The sequence below is a fragment of the Aquarana catesbeiana genome, linkage group LG03 (genome assembly GCF_042186555.1).
Source record: "Aquarana catesbeiana isolate 2022-GZ linkage group LG03, ASM4218655v1, whole genome shotgun sequence".
Taxonomy (NCBI): domain Eukaryota; kingdom Metazoa; phylum Chordata; class Amphibia; order Anura; family Ranidae; genus Aquarana; species Aquarana catesbeiana.
This window is the reverse complement of record NC_133326.1, coordinates 547,037,286-547,060,176: the sequence shown is the minus strand read 5'-3', so window position 1 is coordinate 547,060,176 and position 22,891 is coordinate 547,037,286. Positions and strand designations below refer to the sequence as shown.

The window sequence follows — 22,891 nt, the reverse complement described above, 5'->3', positions numbered from 1 at the left end:
TACCTGGGGTCTTCTCCACAGTGGATACGGGGGACACAGCACTTCGTCCGGGCTCTTCAGCATCCAGGGAGTCTCTCGCCACTCCTGTTATCTCCTGCAACAGCAGAAAGAGAAATATGGTAGTTTTAACAGTGTACTAAGGGTGAAATAGAGCTTACAATCAGAGTGTACAATCTCCTTTAAGATAGTGATACATTATCCAATTTGATTGTACAATATTCATTAGATCTTTAGGTAAGATTGTATAAGAAGACCCTCACACTATATTGTACCATATGTGGCCAGCTTTATACAGCTAGAAGGCATGTTTGTGGCAGCCAGAAGAGCATTGGAGACAGGAATGTAAAAAGACATTCCAGATGTTCAATTCCTGCCCTGACACAAGACAGCCCCATTGATGCATAACTATCTCCTGGTCTGACCACTGTGAGCAAAACCAGGCAATGGTCATATTAGGTCTGCGGGTACCTCAAGGTGGAGCTGAACATAAGCGAAGATGTGTTATCAACCATGACACTACCTGCCTGGAGTTTGCATGTTCTCCCTGTGCCTGCGTGGGTTTCCTCCGGGTATTCCGGTGTCCTCCCACACTCCAAAGACATGCTGGTAGGTTAATTGGATCCTGTCTAAATTGTCCCTAGTATGTATGAATGTGAGTTAGGGACCTTAGATTGTAAGCTCCTTGAGGGTAGGGACTGATGTGAATGTACAATGTATATGTAAAGTGCTGCGTAAATTGACGGCACTATACAAGTACCTGAGATAAATAAAAAAATAAAAAAAAATAAATCTTGTAGGATCAATTAGAAATGTTACATTTGTCTAAGCAGTGGATCTGTGCTTCTACCTCTCCTGCTGCTTCTTGATCATCACTCCGCCAGTTATCTGAACACCAGTCATCAGGAGGAACAGCTTTGACATGAGGAAGCCAAGCTCTGCCTCTACCACAATGGCTGACTTCATGCAGATACACAGTGAAAAACATAGCATGGTAAGTCAGTAATGGGGAAAAGAGTAGCTGCCGGAAGGTCACAGGCAATACTTGCAACTTTTGCTTTGGTCCACTTTAATATATATCATAATCTTTTTTTTTTTCATGTTTTATGGATGGCGTAGCAAAGCGTTAGAAACGTCAGGCTTTTTATGTTTTCCTGCTGGGAAAATTTACCAAATTTGTCCTGGTGACTACTGCCACTGGGGGAGAAGATCCTAAATTATACAGATGTAACAAGAGCAGGAACAGAGGGGAAATCTTCCAGTGAGGACAACCTGTTCTTATGTCAACTAAGATGGAATCTCCCTTTACTTTGGAAAGATTTCCTCCCACATCATGTTTTCTCTGTAGAACAGGAAGTGAAAGGGAAACACCACCAAGAGACTTCGACGTTTAAAAAAATTGACAAGCTTTTAAAGCGATTGTAAAGTCTCGTTTTTTTTTAGTTAAAAATAACAAACATGTTATACTTACCTGCCCTGTGTAATGGTTTTGCACAGAGCAGCCTGGATTCTCCTCTTCTTGAGTCCCTCTTCTGTGATCCTGTCGAGTGTCCCCACAGCAAGCAGCTTGCTATGGGTCACCCAAGCCGAGCCACAGCTCCCTGTGTCCATTCAGACATGGAGCTGTGGCCCGGCCCTTTTTCTCCTCATTGGCCGACTGACTTTGATTGATTGCAGCGGGAGCCAACGGCGCCACGCTACTGTCTCAGCCAATGAGAGGGGAAGTCCCGGACAACCAAGAAACTCCTGGAACATCCCTGAATACAGATGGGGCTCAGGTAAGTATTAGAGGGGCTGCTGCACAAAAAAGGCTTTTAGAATTAATGCATGATACATCAAGATAAAAATCCTCAAGATAAAAATCCACAATAGACACACTGCATTCTCTTATTACGTGAAACACTCAAATATCTGCCGGTATGCAGAGGCTATATCTAGTTTGTGCAGCCTTTTAGTTACATGGCAAACCTTAAAAGAGGATTTCCACTTACCCCCCATGAAAAAATGAAAAAAGTCAGCAGCTACAAATCCTGCAGCTGCTGACTTACTATATGGACACTTACCTGTCAAGGGCTCCCCAGCAGATTTTCGGATTGGCTGTCGGGTGCTGCCCCCGCCATTCATGTTAAGGGAAACTGGTAGTTTCGGCTTCACAGCCGTTTCCCTACTGCGCATGTGTAAAGCGCACTGCGCTAATTGGCCTGGCCGAGGAAAAAGGAGGCCGAACTTCCGAGGGATGGCACTGCGGCGCTGTCTCTAGAAGTAGGGAAGAGGGACCTGTCAAAAACAGGTTCCCATTACCCCCTGAAAGGTGCCATATGTTGCAGCCTAAGGTGGTGAGTGGGGTGGGGTGGGGAGACAGATAAGCAGAGGTTCCACTTTTAAAAATGGAACTCCCCTTTAAGTACAGCATTTGCCCATTTAAAATAATTTTGTGGCTCGTCTGATAAATGCATGTGAATTTTAATGATGGGTCCATTTAAAGACTATGTAAACCCCAATATTTCATATTCCTGATATATGCCTGTTGTACCATGTACTTGTATGTGAAAGTATCTTGTTCTCCTTGTATTGCTTCCTTTGTGTAAAATACCTGGTGTTTCTGCCAGTTCCTTCCTATTGAAAACAGACCACGATAGGCATTAGAGCACAGCGTGGTCAGTTTTCTGGCTGTGCTGAGAACTTAGAAAGCAAAAATAAAAATTAAGTACAGCGCTACGTTTAGAGTGAAAGTGAAAAGCAGCCAACACACCTATAGACTCTAGGCAGAAAAAAACAAAAGAAACAAAAGTGTGGCGCAATATATCACATCCACAGCCGTGTGCATTACAATAAAGACATATAAAAATAGGTGAATACTACCAAAAAATGTATGACCATAAAATGGATAGTGTCAAATAATTAATCAGTGATGATCACATATAAAGTAAATACACAATAATACTTAATCATCAGATGTGCCAGTGATTAGTAGAAACCCGTGCTGGTTCCATGAGCCAGACACCAAACATAAAAAACATGAAACTTTAAAAGTCCATAAAAAATGTGTAGAAAAATAGTGAAGAAAACATCCACAGAGTTCAAAGGGGGTGATGATGCATAGCCAGATGGTATTCACAGAATTTTAGTTGCACCAAATCTGGCGAGTGGGCAGAAGGGAGACCACAAGTGTGCATAGATTGTACATCAGTGCCGGGGCCAACACCAGGAGTAGAGGAGGCTTACCGGAAAAAATTGACAAATTGAAAATAATAAAAAACAGACTCACATTTTGGAAGAACGAAACAGAGCTCAAATATCAAATAGCGGCGATCGTGAGGGGTCCACCCATGTTTCAGCTAAGGAGCCGTCATCTGGGACCCCAGATGACGGCTCCTTAGCTGAAACATGTCATGAGTCTGTTTTTTATTATTTTAATAAACTAGTGTTTTAAAACGTTATTACGCTATGTGAGTTTTGTTTGCTCCTTGCATGGCATATGAAACTACACGTTTGGCTTATGCTGGATTACCTATGGGAGAGGAAGCCGTGCGGACCCCCCCCTTTTCTTTCCACCATCTATTGATGACATCTGACAAGACGCATTTCCCAGAACCAGTGGTTATTATGCTTTTTTGACTTGTCTGGCGTACGCCATTTCAGGTCAATTTTTTCCGGTAAGCCTCCTCTACTCCTGGTGTTGGCCCCGGCACTGATGTACAATCTATGCACACTTGTGGTCTCCCTTCTGCCCACTCGCCAGATTTGGTGCGACTAAAATTCTGTGAATACCATCTGGCTATGCATAATCACCCCCTTTGAACTCTGTTGATGTTTTCTTCACTATTTTTCTACACATTTTTTATGGACTTTTAAAGTTTCATGTTTTTTATGTTTGGTGTCTGGCTCATGGAACCAGCACGGGTTTCTATTAATCACTGGCACATCTGATGATTAAGTATTATTGTGTATTTACTTTATATGTGATCAACATTGATTAATTATTTGACACTATCCATTTTATGGTCATACATTTTTTGGTAGTATTCACCTATTTTTATATGTCTTTACTGTAATACACACGGCTGTGGATGTGATATATAGCGCCACACTTTTGTGCTGAGAACTTAGCCTACTCTCCCTCCAATGATCAGACTTGTGTTGACACAAATATTTTGCCTTTTGTGACAGACGCAGCCAAGGGGCTTTTGGAGGGGACTATGGGCTAGTCTTCTACCCACGGATTATGGCACATGGAGGATACCAGGGATTTTATCTGCTTCTCACGGTCAGAGCATGGAGGAGAGCCGGGTCCTGAACCCTTTGACTGGCCAGGAGTATCTACCGGGATTATATGGCCAGGAAGTCCCCAGAACAGAGGTGGGTCTGCGGAATATTGTGTCGGACAGAATGTGCAGACTGGGATATGGAACTCTCCTTGGGCATATTTCTTATTTTGCCTCGGCTGGTCCTCAAAAGCTGCATAAGGCAAATTTTTCCCATTTTGCCCCCCACTACTACCAATTTTATATTATTAACTTTTTATTCTATTTTTTGCAGAAGATGTGCAACTTGGTAACCTAGATCAAAGCTGGATTTGGGGTGTGACATTTAGAAATGAGTGGTATAATGTACTTTATGTATCTGGGGCTGGAACGGTTTCTGGGCATCCTGGTGGGCACGCCCTGGCTAATCAAAACTTATTGTGAACATATTTTCCAGCACAGACAAGGGAGGCAGGGTGGGCAATGTCTGTGAATACTAGCCATACTGATGACTTGCCTAGGTGCCTAGCCGTTAACTAGATTAATGTTTAAAGGTTGCATTGTCATGTTTTTACTGGCTGTACGTCTTATCTTATCCTATGCTAATATCCCCAAGAGGGGAATGTCCTCCTGGGTGTATAAAGTATGTGTCTAGGTTTAAATAAACAGTTATTCCTTTGGATTTACCTGCATATGATGCTTGGGGTAAAGGGCTGGTATTAGCTATTGGTCTGCTGGAAGGGTTTGGAGGGCAGGAGTCACCGTTTGGTGAAGGGGACCAAGTCGGGGTGCCAGGCATTCTGTCATACCTTTCATTTCCATTTTTAACTAAATGGATGGTTTTTAAAAACCCACAAGCACCTACTATAGAACATTGGGTGAAACAGGTTAACAAAATCATGGATGATGAGAAATGGGTCTGTACCAATAGTAATAGATTGGGAGAGTTTCATGCTAAATAGGAACCATGGATTAATTTTTGAACAGCGAACATGAGTCTACAACTCCCTTCTCCATAAAAGGGAGGTGACACTCCCTTTTTTTTCCCAGTTGTGGAATTCTTCCTAGTGGGAATTCAGGAATCTTATTATGTTGCAGTACTAAAAGACTCAGGGATCTCCCCCTCCCCCTTTTTTTTTCTTTGATATGAATGGGTAACTGAATTGGGGGATTTCTATGAGGTAGTTTTTTTTTAATGTCTGTTGGTTATATGTTTGTCAATTGATTGTAAAAAAGAAAATTTAAATAAAGATTATAGAAAAAAAATAAATGGATTGTTTTGCAAGGCGAAGGTTCACATATACTTTAATTGCTCTCTCTACAAGAGTTTTTTTCCCCTTCCTGTACTGCTGAACAACTGGCATAAGGTAAGTTAGGAGGACAAATCTCTCCCACAAGGATATGGAGAGCAATAAAACCTGACAGGTGTACTAACCCTACAACAATCCATTCAGCACAGATAACCTAGCTTTCCATTCTCTCACTGTTATGCAATAAGTTAGGATAGCCATGTTAAATCCCCATAATGACATAATCTGCAGGTACATGAAAGCAATGAATCTTGGCACCGAAAAACTGGCACACAGAATAAGACCATTCTGTCACATTGCCCTCACCTTGTTTACAAGTGGAGGTGCTGCTGCTCTCTTTCGTTGGCTGAAGCCGGAGCGCCGGTAGCAGTAGTGCGGTTTGCAGTAAAACTTTCCTACAAAAAAAAAGGAAATAAAAAATGAGCTTTATGAGCTTTGAGCACTGAAACGGATTAGTGCAGACTTGTGTAGTGGGACTGTTTGTCAGCTGGTGACAGTACATTTTGAGCTGTGAGGTCGGTGACTGGGAACAGCAGGCAAATGTCTGCCAGTAACAATGTGACAGTGTGTCAGGGACAAAAGATGCCCAATGTCACATCCAGTGCTATAGGAACGGAGGAGGAATAGCAAGCTTTAACCCAAGCATCGCCAAAATGCCCATTCTGTATCCAACACAGCTCAATTGTACACACACAGCATGGACAGACTAGGTGGGAGCCAGTTAAACTGCCAGTATAAATGAGTTAAGATGAGAGACTATTTGTGTTCAGTCATTCCTCGAAGGACAATGCTAAAAGACAAGTAAAACCAAGGAGTCTACTGCTAAACAGGAAACATTGGTACTGTGCAAATGCCAGGGGTGCATAATATATTACAGCAAGATTTAGCAAGTTAAGTAACCATGTAACCAAGGTGGTGCTAAAAAAAACAAAAAACAAAACACACTCACATAATACAGTGTATATTACAAAATTAATATATTGCGTGTGAAGCATCAGTAATTTAAAACAGAGCAAACATTCCACTAGTACTCTGCAAAGCAACCAATGAGCTTCCATCTTCAGCCTGTTCATTTAGATTTTGAAAATTAAAAAGGTAGAAGCTGATTGATTGCTGTTGGCATCTGACCTTGTGCTTCAGATTTTGTCTACTCCAGTTTTAGTACATTCTCCTCATTGTATTATGCGAGCAACTTTTTAAAGCACAGCATTGTTTTGTTTGTTTGGTTAATATCTTCATTTCAATTGCTCGCAGTTTAGCATATACATGATACATTAGGAAAGAAGAAAAAAAAAGAAGGAAGAAGAAAAGAAAGAAGAAAGAAGAAGAAAAAAAGAAAAGAAGAATCCCTGTAGTATATCCAATTAGGAAGTCATCTAAACTACATATTTGCTGGTACATTCCAAGACATTGCACTCTGGACAGCTTCAATCCCACGGTAGGTCAGGACTTGGCTCTCTTGATCAGTTATGTCATGCTCCTTCAAAATTGTGACCAAGACTTGGCCAACCAAGGGCCTAAGTTCAGAGTGGCCAAATACAAAGAATGCAGTTTTTCCTTAGTGACTAAAGCTTGGACCAATGTGACTATAAATCCAGCAAAATGAAAGCCAGCAGAGGAACCTAGCCCTCCTATATTGTGTCCTGATCAACTCTGCTAAGATACTGTCCTTCTTGCAGTCATGAAGATGAAACAAGACTTGACCAAATAGAGACCAAGACCTCAGGTTTGTCCATTGAGGCGGAGACATTTCATTTTTCGGAATATATTTGCCTATGGACTGGATCTAGTAAAAGGATGGACCCCTCAGGGCTTTGACCACTGAAAAATCAGGCAACGTCTTCACTATAAAGTTGCCAGGTTTAAGCCTTTCATAAGGTCAATGACCCAACCAAATTTAGCAGTGTCAGTATGCCTAGATTGACCTTTGTAAACAAAACCTCATGTGATCTCCATGATTGGCTGTCATCACATTCACTAGTGTTGCACTGATGCTGGTATCGGTGCCGATGCTAAGCATTTGCACAAGTCTTGGTACTTGTGCAAATGCACCGATACCTGAACCCGATACTTCCATTCCGCCTCGGTTCACACCAGAGTCGGCACGACTTGCAGGTGGCCTCACCGAGGCGACCTGCACACGACTGCCGGGGCGACTTGCAAGACGACTTCTGTATAGAAGTCTATGCAAGTTGCCCCCAAAGTAGTACAGGAACCTTTCTTCTAAGTCGGAGCGACTTGCGTCGCTCCGATTAGAACGGTTCCATTGTACAGAACGGGAGGCGACTTGTCAGGCGGCTAGGTCACCTGACAAGTCGCCCCCGTGTGAACCGAGCCTTAGCGGTCAGCGGGATTCCCCCACTAACAGATGAAATTTATATACATAATAAAAAAAAAAAAGCCGGCAATTATCGGTTGTTAAGGAGCGGGGCTGCCACATCCTTAACTGATGACTCATTCCGCTGTCAGTGGGGTTCCCCTGTTGACAGCTGAAGTGTAAAGGAGGTTCCAGCAATTGGAGCTGTCAAATAAAATAAAAAAAGCAGCCAGGCAATATCTATCAACAGCTTTGCTCAGCCGCTAAAACAGATAAAAAGAAACATTGTGTATTCATCTACAGATCAAAGGTATGAACGTCAATTTGCAGATGAAGTCAGTTTAAAGCAACCTGTCAAGAAAAAAAATAAAATAAAAAAAATGTATATATATATATATATATATATATATATATATATATATATATATATATATATATATATATATATAAATTTAATGTTCCTTTGTTTAACTCCTGATTCACCCTTAATTTACTCTAATCAAAACTAATTAACTCCTTATTCTCCTTCTCTGTTTAATTATTTCCCTGCTGATTTTTTTCACTTCTATGTTATAAACTATTGATAATTAAAACTTTTTTGTTTGCCTTGTTCGCTAATATTTTTACATCTTTAACATATATTTACCCATTTAACATGAATTTACACGTTTCATATTGAAAAATGCGCAAATTAAAAAAAAAAAATAGGATTTTTATAACAGCTTACCTGTAAAATCCTTTTTTTTGGAGTACATCATGGGACACAGAGCCTTAAGTAATTACCTAATGGGTTATAGGCCACCTTCAGGTGATGGACACTGGTTATACCCAATCCAGGAAGTTCACTCCCTATATAACCCCTCCTCCTTTCAGGAGCACATCAGTTTTTTGGTGTTGGTCACGAGTAAAGCTCTGCTCTGAGGATTTATCCATGCTGGATTTAAATAGCCTATATAAAGACCAGATCCATCCAAAGTGCCACTAAGGCCTAAAAGGATGGTACCTGGGGCCTCGTATCTGAAGCACGAGGTTTTGCCTGTAACGCCTCTCTTTGTAGGGTTGGACCAGGAGCACAGCAGTTTATGTAGCAAAGCAATATACTTAAATCCCAAAAAAGAGGGGAGGGACCTCTGTGTACCATGATGTACTCCAAGAAAAGGATTTTACAGGTAAGCTGTTATAAAAATCCTATTTTCCTTATCGTACATCATGGGACACAGAGCCTTAAGTAATTACTTAATGGGACATCCCATGGCAATGCTACTTGTGGGTAGGGAGACACAACCCGGAGGGTACCCCCAGACTTAAGGACCTATACTGCTGCCTGCAGCACACTGCGCCCGAAGGTGATATCCTCATATCTCTTTACATCCAGCTGATAACATTTTGTGAATGTATGCACTAAAGACCAAGTTGCGGCCTTACAGATCTGAGCCATGGAGGCCTGATGACGCACTGCCCAAGAAGCACTAACCTCCCTGGTAGAGTGCGCCTTAAAGCGGGAGTCCGGCGACCCATTTTTTTTTTTTAGGTCATTGAGACACTTTGCTAACCCCAAAATAATACTCACAGTTTGGGTGTAATATTTCCACCTCTGTCTGTTTTCGTACTGAAGAATAACTTAAAAAATGTGATGCTGGCTGTTTCCATCTTGCTTGTGGGCATGTGAAGCCCACAAGCATTGATTTCCTGGATGCGGTGAATGCTGTTCATTCACAGCTTGTTCACACGCATGATCATTGTTTCCGCACTGAATCTTGGGAAGCCTGACACTAAGCTCCCAGGAGACAGTGCGGCGCCAGGGAAAGGCAATAAACACGCCTACTCCCATGGGAGGAGAGACAGGAAGTGCCACAATAAAGTACAATATAAAGGTAATTACAGCGATAAAAAAAAAATTTTGTGCGGCATTTGAACATCTATGCAATTAACTGAAGGGGGTAAGATTAAGTTAAAAATTTGAGTGGAACCCCGCTTTAACTTGAAAAGGGGAATCTTACCCCTTAAATCATAAGTTTGAATTATCACTTGCCGAATCCACTTAGCGACAGTGGATTTCGACGCTGCCTGTCCTTTCTTAGGACCTTCTGGCACAATAAATAAGACATCAGTCTTACGAATCTGAGCAGTTGCCTTTAAATAGATTTTCACTGCTCTCACCACATCAAGACAATGTAGTGACTTTTCTTCCCTGGAACATGGTTTTGGAAAAACCATGGCAGGACAATATCTTGGTTCAGGTGAAAACCTGAAACTACATTTGGCTCTTTACAAGAAAGAGCAGCCAATTCCGAAACCCTCCTTGCTAAAGATATAGCAACCAAAAATACCAACTTCTTTGTCAAAAGGACTAAGGGAATATGTTGTATCGGTTCAAATGGCTGATTTTGTAACACAGACAAAACTAAGTTCAAGTCCCACGGGTTCAATGGAGGTTTGACGGGCGGATTAAGCCACGTTACCCCTTGTATAAAACCCCAGACCAAAGAATGTGTAGCAAGTGGTCTTTGAAATAAGACTGATAAAGCTGAGACTTGGCCTTTAATAGTACTTAAGGCCAATTTCATTTCTACCCCTAACTGTAGAAAGGCAAGAATTCTGCCTATGATATATCTCCGTGGGTGCCAACCCTTGGATTCACACCAGGAAACATAAGACCCCCAGACTCTATAATATATAGTTCTGGAGGCTGGCTTCCTTGCATTAATTAAAGTAAAGTAGAGATGACTGACCCAGAAAGCCCACGTTTCTTCAGAATGTGGGTTTCAATAGCCAAGACGTTAAATTTAGAGACCGTAAGGAAGGATGGAATATCGGTCCTGTGAGAGCAGATCTGGCCGCAGTGGGAGGGACCATGGGCCCTCCACTGCCATCTTTATGATTTCTGCATATCATGACCTTCTGGGCCATGCTGGTGCCACCAGAATTACTGGCTTTCTTTCCAGCTTGATCCTGCAAAGAAGTCGAGGCAGCAACTGAATGGGGGGGAATGCATAGATCAGTGAGAAACATTCCCCTGGGAATAACTGCTGGTGACTCAAGTAGTCCGCCTGCCAATTCTCTACTGCCGGAATGAAGATTGCCGATAGGCACGGAACATTCCTTTCTGCCCAAGTTAGAATATGGTTCACCTCTCTCTGCATTGAGAGACTCTTGGTGCCCCCTTGGTGATTTATATAGGCCACAGCTGTGGCATTGTCAGATTGGATCCTGACAGGACAATCCCGTAACCTGAAAGTCCAGGCCTTTAGAGCCAGATGCACTGCCCGAATCTCTAGGATATTGATGGGCAAGGTTCTTTCGGTTCTTGACCACTGTCCCTGGATAGTTGTCTTTTCTAGTACTGCTCCCCAGCCTAAAAGGCTGGCATCTGTCGTTACCACTTTCCAGATGACTGGTCTGAAGGATTTTCCTTTCAACAGATTCTGGGTTAGTAACCAGCAAGTGAGGCTTCGGGACACTCTTGGGGACAGCCACATTGCAAGTCTAAAGCTTGAATAGTTTTGTTCCAAGCAGACAGGATACTGTTTTGCAACAGTCTTGAATGAAACTGGGCATAGGGAACTGCTTCGAATGAAGCCACCATGGTTCCTAGCAACCTCATGGAGGGATCACCTTTTGACCTGACCATCCGCACCAGCTCTCTTATGGAATTGATCTTTGCCTGAGTCAAGAATACCTTTTCATGGGCTGTGTCTATGATCAGACCCAAGTACTCCAGCCTTTTTAGCAGTATTAAGGAAGATTTCTCTAGGTTGAGAATCCAACCCAAACTTTCCAGAAAGTTGGTTGTAGTGTGTACGCTTTGCTCCAAACGAGCCACCGACTGATCTATTAGTAATAGATTGTCTAGGTACCCTACCACTGTTATGCCCTGTGCCCTTAACCTGGCTAGAGGTGGGGCCAGCACTTTTGTGAACACCCGGGGTGCTGTGGCTAGCCCAAAGGGCAGGGCTACAAACTGAAAATGCTGCTGTTCTAACTCGAACTGCAGAAACTTTTGGTGAGTAGGAAATATAGGGACATGCAGATATGCATCCCTGATGTCGATGGATGCCAGAAGTTCTCCTCCTAGATGGATAGAAACTACTGACCTGATCATCTCCATGCGAAAGGAGCGGATCTTCAGGAACTGATTTAGATTTTTTAGATCTAGAATGGGTCTGATGTCCCCATTTGGTTTTGGTACCATAAAAAGACTTGAATAAAACCCCAGAGCTTGCTCTTTTGTGGGGATCTGTATGATAACCCCTTGAGATAGTAAATGGTCTAGTGCCTGAAACAGAGATGGTCTTTTCTCTGGATCTTTGGGAATGCTTGACCTCAGGAAGCAAGATGGTTGAAAGTCCCGAAATTCCAGCTTGTACCCCAGCGTTACCGTGGAGATGACCCATCTGTCCTGAATTTCCTCTTTCCAGACTTCTGAAAACTGCAGAAGTCTTCCCCCCACCTTGGTGAGGGGGGTTGCCTCTTCAAGAGGAGGCTTTAGGATTCTGCTTTACAGGTTTCCGACCCCAGGACTTCTTTTGAGCCTGGGTCTGACCCTGAGGTTTTCCTCTAGAGTCTGTCGGTGGAGGCTGTCGCCACTGCCTAGAGGCGAAAAAGAGTACTTTTCCCACTAGAAATTGTTTGGATATATTTGTTCAAGTCTTCTCCAAATAGTCGCTCCCCATGAAAAGGGAACCCAGTTAGGAGGTTTTTACATGGTGCTTCAGCTGACCAATTTTTTAACCACATGATTCTATGTATATGCATAAGCATAAGGCGGGACGTCTGGTGAATAGAATCTTTAACGGCATCTATGGCAAAGCATAATACTTTTGGTAGTTCAGCCAATTCCCGAGCTTGTTGTGCAGGAATCTCTTCAAGGGCCTGTTTAAATTGGTCCTTTAGTGATTGACAGCGTATTGCATCGACTGCAGGTTGAGTAAGGGCACCTGCCAAGGAAAAAGTAGATTTTAACAGGGATTCTAACTTTTGTGCATTGTCTTCAGGACAAGTTAGGCCTTTATTCACACTGGAAATCGCAGCGTCAACTGCTGGTATTTTCCATTTTTTGGAGAATTTCTCCTCCAGGGGATAGAGAATTGAAAATCTCTTAAGAGGGAGAAAATGCTTAACCGGGTGATCCCATTCAGCAAAAATAAGCTGTTCTAGTAATGCATGTGCAGAAAATGCATGCGAAGGCTGAAGATTTTAAGGAACCCAAGGAAGAAACCGAGTTTTCAGGAGACTGCGTTAGGGGCAGCATGAAAGTGGAATGAACCATCTCCGAGTTTGTATCAGCAATTTCTCAGATTGTGAGGCTGAAAAAGGTTCATCTACCGTTGTTTCCTCCACAGAGGAATCATCGGTTTGTTTTTCCACCTGATCAACTGAGGGCAACACCTCATCCTGAGCCCACTGTTCCCATTGCAAAGGTTCTGAAGTGGGGGAGGGGGGATCTAGCATGCTTCCTATCCATTTGAATGGAGGATGTGATTAAAGCTGCTAATCTTCCTTCCAGACCCTGCAGGGAGGAGGAAAGGACATCTTCAGTCACGTACACAGGGGCTGAGATGTGAGAAGCAGTTGCACCGTCAATTTGTTCCAATGGCTCACCCTGGCTTGCCATAACTGGTAATTCAGGCGAGGATGACAGCGTGAAAATGTGACTCGAGATCCTAACGCCTGGGGGTAAAACCTTTATTTTTTATGTTTTTGTGGTGTCTTTTTTGGTAGGCATAGTCATAATTACAAAAACAGAGGCACTACACAAATTGCACTTAATCGCTTAACATAGTCATGACATTTAAAGCCGCTATAAAGTTCAGCCTAGTGCTGGGAAAAAGATGTCCTTCCTGTATCAGGAATGCCAGTCTGCAACCCTCACGTGTCCCACAGCTCCTGTTTCCCTGTGTTGCAGGCTGCTTGTTTCTTCCTCGTCAGCTGAGGAGATACTGTCACAGCTGTAATTTGTTTTAGCCTGCCGTGCGTCCTCGTGGACATTCACAGCACCGCGCTTAGGTCCCTCCCCCTCAGAGAAAAATTCCGTCCCTTTTTACAGCAGCAGGCACCAACAGTAAAATCAGCCAACAGCAATAAAATTAACAGTACCAGCGAGTCCTCCGAACCACCCGCGGCAGGGAATAATGGAAGAGGGTACAGTGCTGATGTCCCCCTAACCCTCTGGTCCCTTCGGGGGGGGGGGGGGGGGGGGGAAACATTTTGCAGATTTATTTTACCTCGATAAAAATCTCCCTGCACACGCTGCTGCGACCACACACAAACTGAGCTTTACAGTGAAGACAACAGAATAAGGTATGTGCATAGACTCCCTCTAGTGGAGAATTAAGGTATGACAAAATTTTTTCCCTAATGGAAGAATACATAGGTGTTTTTAATACCCAAGTTTCTTCCCTTACCTTATCCCCACCGCAGGATTTGCTGAATTAACAGACAATCCAACCTTCACCCATCGGCGCGATGGGTTTAGAAAACCTTCAAGGACCAGGTCCTTAGATATCAGGGTTCCAACTCCCTTGGACCTGTAAAGCACCCCACCAGGAAAGCTAGGTAATGTGGCAAGACCAAAGCCTGGGTTCCTGGGGTCCAACCCTACAAAGAGAGGCGTTACAGGCAAAACCTCGTGCTTCAGATACGAGGCCCCAGATACCATCCTTTTAAGCCTTAGTGGCACTTTGGATGGATCCGGTCTTTATGGAGGCTATTTAAATCCAGCATGGATAACTCCTCAGAGCAGATCTTTACTCGTGACCAACACCTTGGACACTGGCAAAAAAACGGATGTGCTCCTGGAAGGAGGAGGGGTTATATAGGGAGTGAACTTCCTGGATTGGGTATAACCAGTGTCCATCACCTGAAGGTGGCCTATAACCCATTAAGTAATTACTTAAAGCTCTGTGTCCCATGATGTACAATAAAGAAAAGTGTATTTCAAGTGTAAACAATTTTCAGTGCTTTGTACCACTGCTGACAGCTGAAGTGTACACAAAACGGTTGTGGTAGGTATCGGTAATTGGCATCGATGAGTACTAAAAAAAAAAAAAAAGGTGATACAACCCTTCTGGAAACAAGCATTTCAGGTATATAATGCTATATATGGGAAATCTTTACAGCCAACCACTGAAATCGCCCTCCTTTCCATGTTGCCAGGGTTGATAGCCTCCCAGAAACAATGCCTTCTACGTTTCTTTTTGTCTGCGGCCCAACAACTTATCCCACTTTTTTTGGAAAACCACCACTACCCCCCCATTATCTCTATGGGTCTCTACAATAAAATGACCTCATGAGAATGGAGGAGATGTTGGCACTCGACAATAACACCTATGACAAACAGTTTTTTGGTCTGTTTGGCTGAGCTTCTCCTCCTCAGATACCCTAGATGGCATGCTCCCCATCCCCTCAAGCTCAGCTCAACCCTTGCCATGATTTTCCCTCAAATGTATGACGATGATCCTCAATAGTCTAGTTATTCTCCTTCCACCCCAGAGTCTCCCAGCAGACTCCTTCCCCCCCATTCCCCTTCCCCCCTCCTTCTCTCCTAATCTTTTCCTATCCTTTTTCCTTTCCTTATCCCCCCTGATCATTTATTCATTTGATGTATTTATGGATGTCTATAAAAAAAACGTCGGGCGCAAGCACTGCTGTAGGCGAAAGCCATTTGGCCTGCTCGTTGCCGCTTTATTTTATTTGATGTATCAATCATATTTCTGGCATGCTGTTTATACTACCAATAAAAACATTTTCAACCCTAAAAAAAAAAAAAAAAAGGTATCGGTACTTGTAAAAAAAGTGGTATCGGTGCATCCATAATATTCATATAAACAGGAATCAAAGTGGTGACCAATTGTTGATGCAAGACCAGCAGATGTCAGTGAAACTGGATTCTTTGACCTAGGTGTGTTCACATGTGGAATGCAGATTCATGCTCTCTTGGCATGGAGAGCCTTGCCTATAGAATGTAGTCATCAAGCTGTTAATGGACTTTACTAACTACAATGATTGAGTGTTTATACTTTTTAATGCATTTCATTTGCAGTTTCATATTTTTTATTATTGTATTCCATGCAAAGATGAATAATCAGGGTATCAGCTACAAGAGAGTGACACCTTCAATCAATGTGTGTGTGAGCATGTCACTACTGTGGAAGATTCAACCTGCCTATGTACATTCAAAACTAAACCTAAGGCTAGGTTCACACATGTCCAGCTCAGGTTTGCAACCCTGAGTTTGGTGCAGTTTTGCTCATCAGTTGAGGTGCGATTTAAGTGTGAATTTTTACCTGAATTCGCACCTTGCACAAGACTTTTAAAAAATGGACCGTGGCCACACCGGACATGTGTGAGCCGGCTTCATTGAAAGCCGGTCCAGTTCACGTAATGCGAATCGGATGCGGTTCAAAATGCATCCAATTCACATATATGTGAACCAAGCCTAAATATGCCTCAGCCAACATACTAACTAGGAAGCGCTCGTGAAAGGCTCTAAGCCTCAAGTCTCACCATCCTCCAGGTCATAGGCATAGGCAGACAGGCGCAGTGTGGTGTTGCAGTAGTCACATTTGAAGCAGCTGCGGTGAAAGAATTTGCCTTCAGCACTTAGACGTTCCATTACGTACACTCGGCGGTGGCAGAAATAGCAGACATCACTCCCACCGATGTTCTGTGGGAACTCCTTCCTGAACGAAGCCTGCGTATAAGCAGAGGGAAAGAGAAGATAAGCAAGGTAGAAACTGCAAAGTGAATTGTACAATTATCTACATAACTGAACCCAGGATGTGCAGGGCATGAAACTTCAGTACCACTGCACTGAATTATCTAAAAAGAGAACCTGTCATCTTAAAGTGTAAATCAGGAAAAAAGGAAAAAAAAAAAGGGGGGGGGGGGGTGGATTTTGACTTGCCTGTAAATTCCACGTTTTGAAGTAAAGTACAGATCACAGGCTTGATATTCATAGACCCTGGAACATCCCCAACCAATGAATTGGATGAGTGAGCAACAGCTAGGCAAACAGAACTGTGCCATCCGGCTCAACAATGACAGGGGTCAACAGACCCAGCTTCAGCGTGTCCTAGAACAGTGATGGCGAACCTTGGCACCCCAGATGTTTTGGAACTAGATTTCCCATGATGCTCATGCATTCTGCAGTGTAGGTGAGCATCATGGGAAATGTAGTTCCAAAACATCTGGGATGCCAAGGTTCACCATCACTGACCTAGAACTTTGATAAGGTATAAACAAAAGACTAGGTGGCGACCTTACAAATCTGCACAACAGTGGCTTGATGTCAGAATGTCCTCCAATCTGGTGGAGTCAAGACATAAAAGTGCAGGAGGAGCTTTGTCTTTTGGAGATGCGTTGCATTATTCATCTAGCGTGGATTCTGAAACAGGCTGTCCCTCGCAAGATCCTGAGGGTAGAATCAAAAGGAAGACTGTCTTCCTGATAGAAGCTTTAGTGTAGACTGATGGCTCTGACCACATCCAGCCGTGAAGAGAAATTTCCTTTGGTTGCTTTAGAGGAATAGGGCACAAAAAGGGGAGAATTAGGTTTTCATTGAGGTGGAAAAAGGATACTATCTTAGGAAGGAGGCAGGGTTTTGGGTGCAAGACTAACCTGCATTTGTGAGGCATAAGGAATGGCTCTTTTCAAGAGAGGTGCCAGCTCTTAAAATACAGCTGACAGATGTGATAGCCACCAAGAAGGCTACTTTGCAGGAGAGATAATCCAAGGGGATTTCCCTGTTGAGTTCAAAGGGTGGTTTCTGCAAATTACCAAATTACGGTCCCAAGGAAGCACAGGGTGCTGTAAGGGAGGTTAGATCCAAGTGACACCTTGAATAAAAGGTTTTAACTAGGGAAAGAAAGGCCAGAGGTTTTTGGAAAAGTGTGGACAAGAACAAAGCCTGTCCTTTCAAAAGTACTTGAGGCCAAGTTCTGGATGAGTCCTGATTGTAGGAAGGCCAAAATTAGAGGCACAGAGTAATCTCTGGGATTAAAGGGTGTGTGTTCACATCAGGCAAAGAAGGATCTCTAGGTATGATGATAGATTTTTCTGGAAGTGTTTTTTCTTGCTTTTAACAAAGTAGGAATGACAGACTCAAAAGACCCCTCTGTCCCTCAAATCCAGGGCTGCAACAGCCATACAGTTAAAGCCAGTGACTGAGAAAAAGGATGGAACAGGAAGCCCTGAAAGGGCAAGTCTTGACTGTTTGAAAGAGGCCAGGGGTCATTTGCTATTAGTTGGAGTATTTCTGTGTACCAGGTTGTTTTGGGTCACTTTGGCGCAATAAGAACCACCAGTTTCTTCTCTTGCTCTACTTTGCAAAGCAGTTTAGGCAGAATTCGCACTGGAGGAAAGGCACAGATTAGCCTGAACTGAGTGTGGGGAATTACTGAGAGCATTCGATGCCAGTGCTAGAGGGTCTTTGGTTCTGGCCACAGAGGTAACTTGTGGTTGAATCTGGAGGTCAGGATATCCTCCTCCAAAGCCCCCCATATCAAGTTGAAGATGACATGATAAAGGGCCTGTTTCCCTTAGGCCAGGCAGCAACAGCTGAGGTAATTTGCCTTCCAACTGTCCACTCATGGTATGCAGACAGTGGAGATCTCGGGACAGTGTTTGTCCCCACATGAGATGATCTGGCTTGCATCCAAGGCTTCATAACTATTAGTGACCTTTTGGTGATTGATATAGTCCGCAGTTGTGGTGTTATCTGATTTCACCCCGATTGGGTGTCCCTGAACGAGGTACAGTGGTGCAGAGCCATACCTATCACTTTGAGCTACAAGACTGTGATGGGGAACTTGGATTCCTCTGGTGACCATGTTCCCTGTTCGGTAGAAGATATGGAACAACTTCTCCCTGGACATAAGCTGGTTCAGGGTCTAACTGCCAGGTATGGGACGTCTGACTCAGAGAGAGGCAAACTGCAACAGATATCCCCCACTCTTTAGAGTGAGGGTGCTCATTCATTGGGAAGAATTGGTGGATTTGGTTTTCTAAGTCTTGCACCGAAAGGAAGAGATGAGAGATGAATTTTGGCTTAGAAGGTAAAGTCTGGGTAGAGCGTTGAGGTGCTTTGTGTTTTTGCAAAATGGTGTAAGCTTCTGAGGAAGCAGGCTTTGAAACATTTCGCTGTGGAAGAAAATCCTTTCCTCTTGTGACATCTTTCATGAATTTTTCAAATGCCTCACCAAATTGCTCAGTTAAAAACAGTCTTGGAATACACTATCATGTTGGTTGTTCATCTAGTTCAATTAGCTGCAGCCTGGCAGACAGAAATTTCAAAAATAGCTGGTTGCAGAGCTGCGCCTGCGAGAGTAAAAAGAAAAGCCTCAAGAATCCCCTCAAATTTTCGGTGAGCAGAATCTTTGAATGAAGGAACATATTAAATTGGTACAGTAAGATGGAAGGGGAAGGGTTAAAGGACTTTAAAAGGTACCACTGTAATCCCAAGCTGAAAAAAAGAAAGTACTCACAAATATATAAAACATTTCACATTTTATTTTGACAAATTTAAATAAAAAATCATGATAAAAAACATTGTAGAGTATTGTGCATGCTATCGAATATATGTCTCTCCCATATGTATAGAAAGTACCGACAATTTGTACAGAGAACCTGCGCAAATTGGCCCACAAATCAATCACCAGTTGGGTGATGCATATATAGTGGTCTTGCATATATGAGGGGTCAACTGTGGAGATACTGCATCAACCCCAATGGATCACTACACATTTCAACAGCTTCTTCAGGGGATCAGGCACACAGTCAGAACAGGAGGCATGGAGTGCTTAATCCACCACATAGGAGAGGAGGAAGGGACGTGCAGCCGGCCAAGAAGAGGGGAACGGTTTAACAAGTTAAAATCTCTTTTTTTTTGCTAAAAAACTTAGAACCCCCAAACATATTATATATTTTTTTTCCAGACAACCTAGAGAATAAAATGACGGTCGTTGCAATACTTTATGTCACACCGTATTTGCGCAGCGGTCTTACAACCGCAAATTTTTTGGAAAAAATACACTTTTTTGAACTAAAAAATAAATCAGTAAAGTTAGCCCAATTATTTTCTATATTGTGAAAGATAATTTTATGCTGAGTAAATGGATACCCAACATGTCTTGCTTCAAAATTGCGCCCGCTTATGGAATGGCAACAAACTTTGACCCTTAAAAATCTCCACAGGCAATTTAAAAAATGTCTACAGGTTACCAGTTTTGAGTTACAGAGGAGGTCTTTTGCTAGAATTATTGCTCTCGCTCCAACGATCACGGCGATACCTCGCATGTGTGGTTTGAAAACCATTTACATAAGTAGGCACAACTTACATATGCGTTCGCTTCTGCACGCGAGCACAGAGGGACGGGGTGCTTTAAATTATTTACATTTTTTCGTATTTTATACTTTACACTTAAAAGCAATAAAATAAATAAAATAAAAAAATATAATAAAAGGGAAGTCTTTTTTTCAATTAAAAAAAAAAAATTGTCCCTTTAAGGCCGCTGGGCAGAAGCGACTTTTGACTTCGCTTTCGTCATCCAATGGCACAGAGTCGAGTGGGGGCCCATCATTCCCTCACTCGACTTCCTGTCCATCAGGGGATAGCAAAGGATCGTGTCCGTTGCTATCGACGGCTGTGGTAAGTGGCGGAGACGACCAGATGCGGCAGGAGGGGGGCACCACTCCCGTCACCAATAAAAGTGATCTTGCGGCGAACCCGCTGCGGAGACCACTTATCTTATAGCGGACTGCCCAATGTGAATAAAAATACCGGGGTTATGGCAGCTATCTGCTGCTTTAAAGGTATTTAACGTCAAAACGACGTATATCCACAGTGGGCGGTCCGGAAGTGGTTAATGTAGGCAAATAGCAGGGACCCACCCAGGGTAAAGTTTATGAATATGAGCACCGCAGAGCGGTGGACGCTGTGTTCTCCCCATGTAAGCGCCGTTTGTGGCTAGGATCGGCGGTAGCTAACCTACAGAGCCTTATCAGGGAATTAATGTATTAAATGAAAATTCAACTTGGGTGGCACTTACTCTGACCAGCTCTCTACAATTCAACTCTAGGACCTCTGCGTTACTCATATTCATAAACTTGACCCTGGGTGGGTCCCTGCTATTTGGCTACATTAAACCGTGCCCCCTCTTGGCCAGCTGCACGTTCCTTCCTCCTCTCATATGTGGCGGACTAAGCACTCCATGGCTCCTGTTTTGACCATGTACCAATAGGTACCCCTGAAGAAGCTGTTGGCAAAACGCGTAATGATCCACTGGTGTTGATACAGTGACCCCTCATATATGCAAGACCACTATATATGCAGGGCCGGTCCAATACATTGTGCTGCCTGGGCCCAAAAATTAAATGCTGCCCCCCCCCCCCCCCCCCCAATTAAAAAAAAAAAAAAAAAAAAAAAAAAAAACACGCCCACCAGAAAGCCCTCACATTCATTATTTTATATCATGATAAAACTAAATTCATCAGAAAATCAAATTTACATGCAACAGCACCTTGTCCATATGTAAAATTATATCACAAACCATTACAATCAAATCCAAACTCTTTTTTGTTTATAGTACAAAAAATAAAACCGCAGAGGTGATCAAATACCACCAAAAGAAAGCTCTATTTGTGGGAGGGGGAGTTTCACATTGAGCAGATCATAAGGCTTACCAGAGCCCCTCAGTGTATGAAAATGCTAATGTAACTGCATTGAGGGAGAGAGATCAGCTGTCACAACTCTGCGGTGGGCGGAGCCATGAGACGGAGCAGTTATCAAAACACAAGCCAATCATTGGGCCGTTTAAGGGGCGGAGCCACATAAATGTAGCGGCCTGCCAAGACCCCATCCCATTGGCTGGTTTTTGATAGCTGTTCGGTCCCACCCACTCCCAACATCACCGCTGAGTTGTTACAGCTGATCTCTCTCCCTGCATACAGTTACATTAGCTGACAGTGTCACAGACTCAGCGGCTCTTACAAGCCTCACAATCTGCTCAATGTGAAACTGTTTCACAGGCAGTGTGGGCTACACATTCCTTGGATGCAGCCTTTCACAGCATCCCAATGGGCAGATATCGGAAGACAGCATGGTGATTAGGGTGTACGGTGGTGGCCGGCGGGTTCTCCTGCCAACTTTTTACTGCACGCTCTGGCCGGCTGCTGTCCTCCAAGTGATGCCTGGGACAATGGTCCCACTGGGTCCCATGGTTTGGCTGGTCCTGTACCTAACTGGTGATTGATTTGTGGGCCAATTTGCGCAGGTGCTCTGTACAACTTGCCGGTACTTTCTGTACATATGTGAGAGACCTATATTATTTATTTGTCACAAAAAATGTGAAATGTTTTATATATTTGTGAGCACTTTCTTTTCTCAACTTGGGATTACAGTGGTACCTTTAAAGTTTTTTTAACCCTTCCCCTTCCTTCTTTGTAAGCAATTGGATGCAGTACCACATAATGTGAGTTACGGTACGTCTCTACATTTTTGCTTGGTACGGTAAGATGTTTAAGACTGAGAAGTGTCTTCTACTGGAATAGAGCACTTTTTTTGTGAACTGTCTTTCCACTGGATAGAGCGTGGCATTGATTCTCGGAGGGGTAAAAAATATTTTCTGGATTTACCCAATTGTCATAGATTACCCATTCAATTTGTTCATGAATGGGCAATGCCTTTTAATATCTAGCAGGTCTCTTTGTACCCAAAGGATTGTCATAGATTGCCCATTCAAATTGTTCATGAATGGGGAATATATGTAAATAAAGTGCTGCGTAGGTGCAGGTGTAGATACAGCTAAAAACAAAGTGCAGGTGACACACATAGGAAATGGATCTCAGCTAAGGTGCCAGTGATCCCTCCATCACAATCAGATATTTAGCAGGTCTCTTTGTACCCAAAGGATTGTCATAGATTGCCCATTCAATTTGTTCATGAATGGGGAATGCCTTTTAATATTTAGCAGGTCTCCATGTACCCAAAGGGTAATGGTGAGACAGATAAGAATCAAGTGCAACAA

The 22,891-nt window shown here is 43.1% G+C and overlaps 1 protein-coding gene across 24 annotated transcripts in view; it reads right to left on the bottom strand.

Moving 5' to 3' along the window:
- The window catches only part of MICAL3 (microtubule associated monooxygenase, calponin and LIM domain containing 3), a 313,530-nt gene that overhangs the window by 94,849 nt on the left and 195,790 nt on the right, over window positions 1–22,891 (bottom strand). For all 24 annotated transcript variants that reach the window (XM_073621556.1, XM_073621539.1, XM_073621540.1 and 21 more), the window contains 3 exons: window positions 16,374–16,560; window positions 5,858–5,946; window positions 4–94 (listed from right to left, as the gene is read on the bottom strand). In XM_073621556.1, the coding sequence (XP_073477657.1) occupies window positions 4–94; window positions 5,858–5,946; window positions 16,374–16,560 (367 nt within the window). The remainder of the gene's footprint in view (window positions 1–3; window positions 95–5,857; window positions 5,947–16,373; window positions 16,561–22,891) is intronic.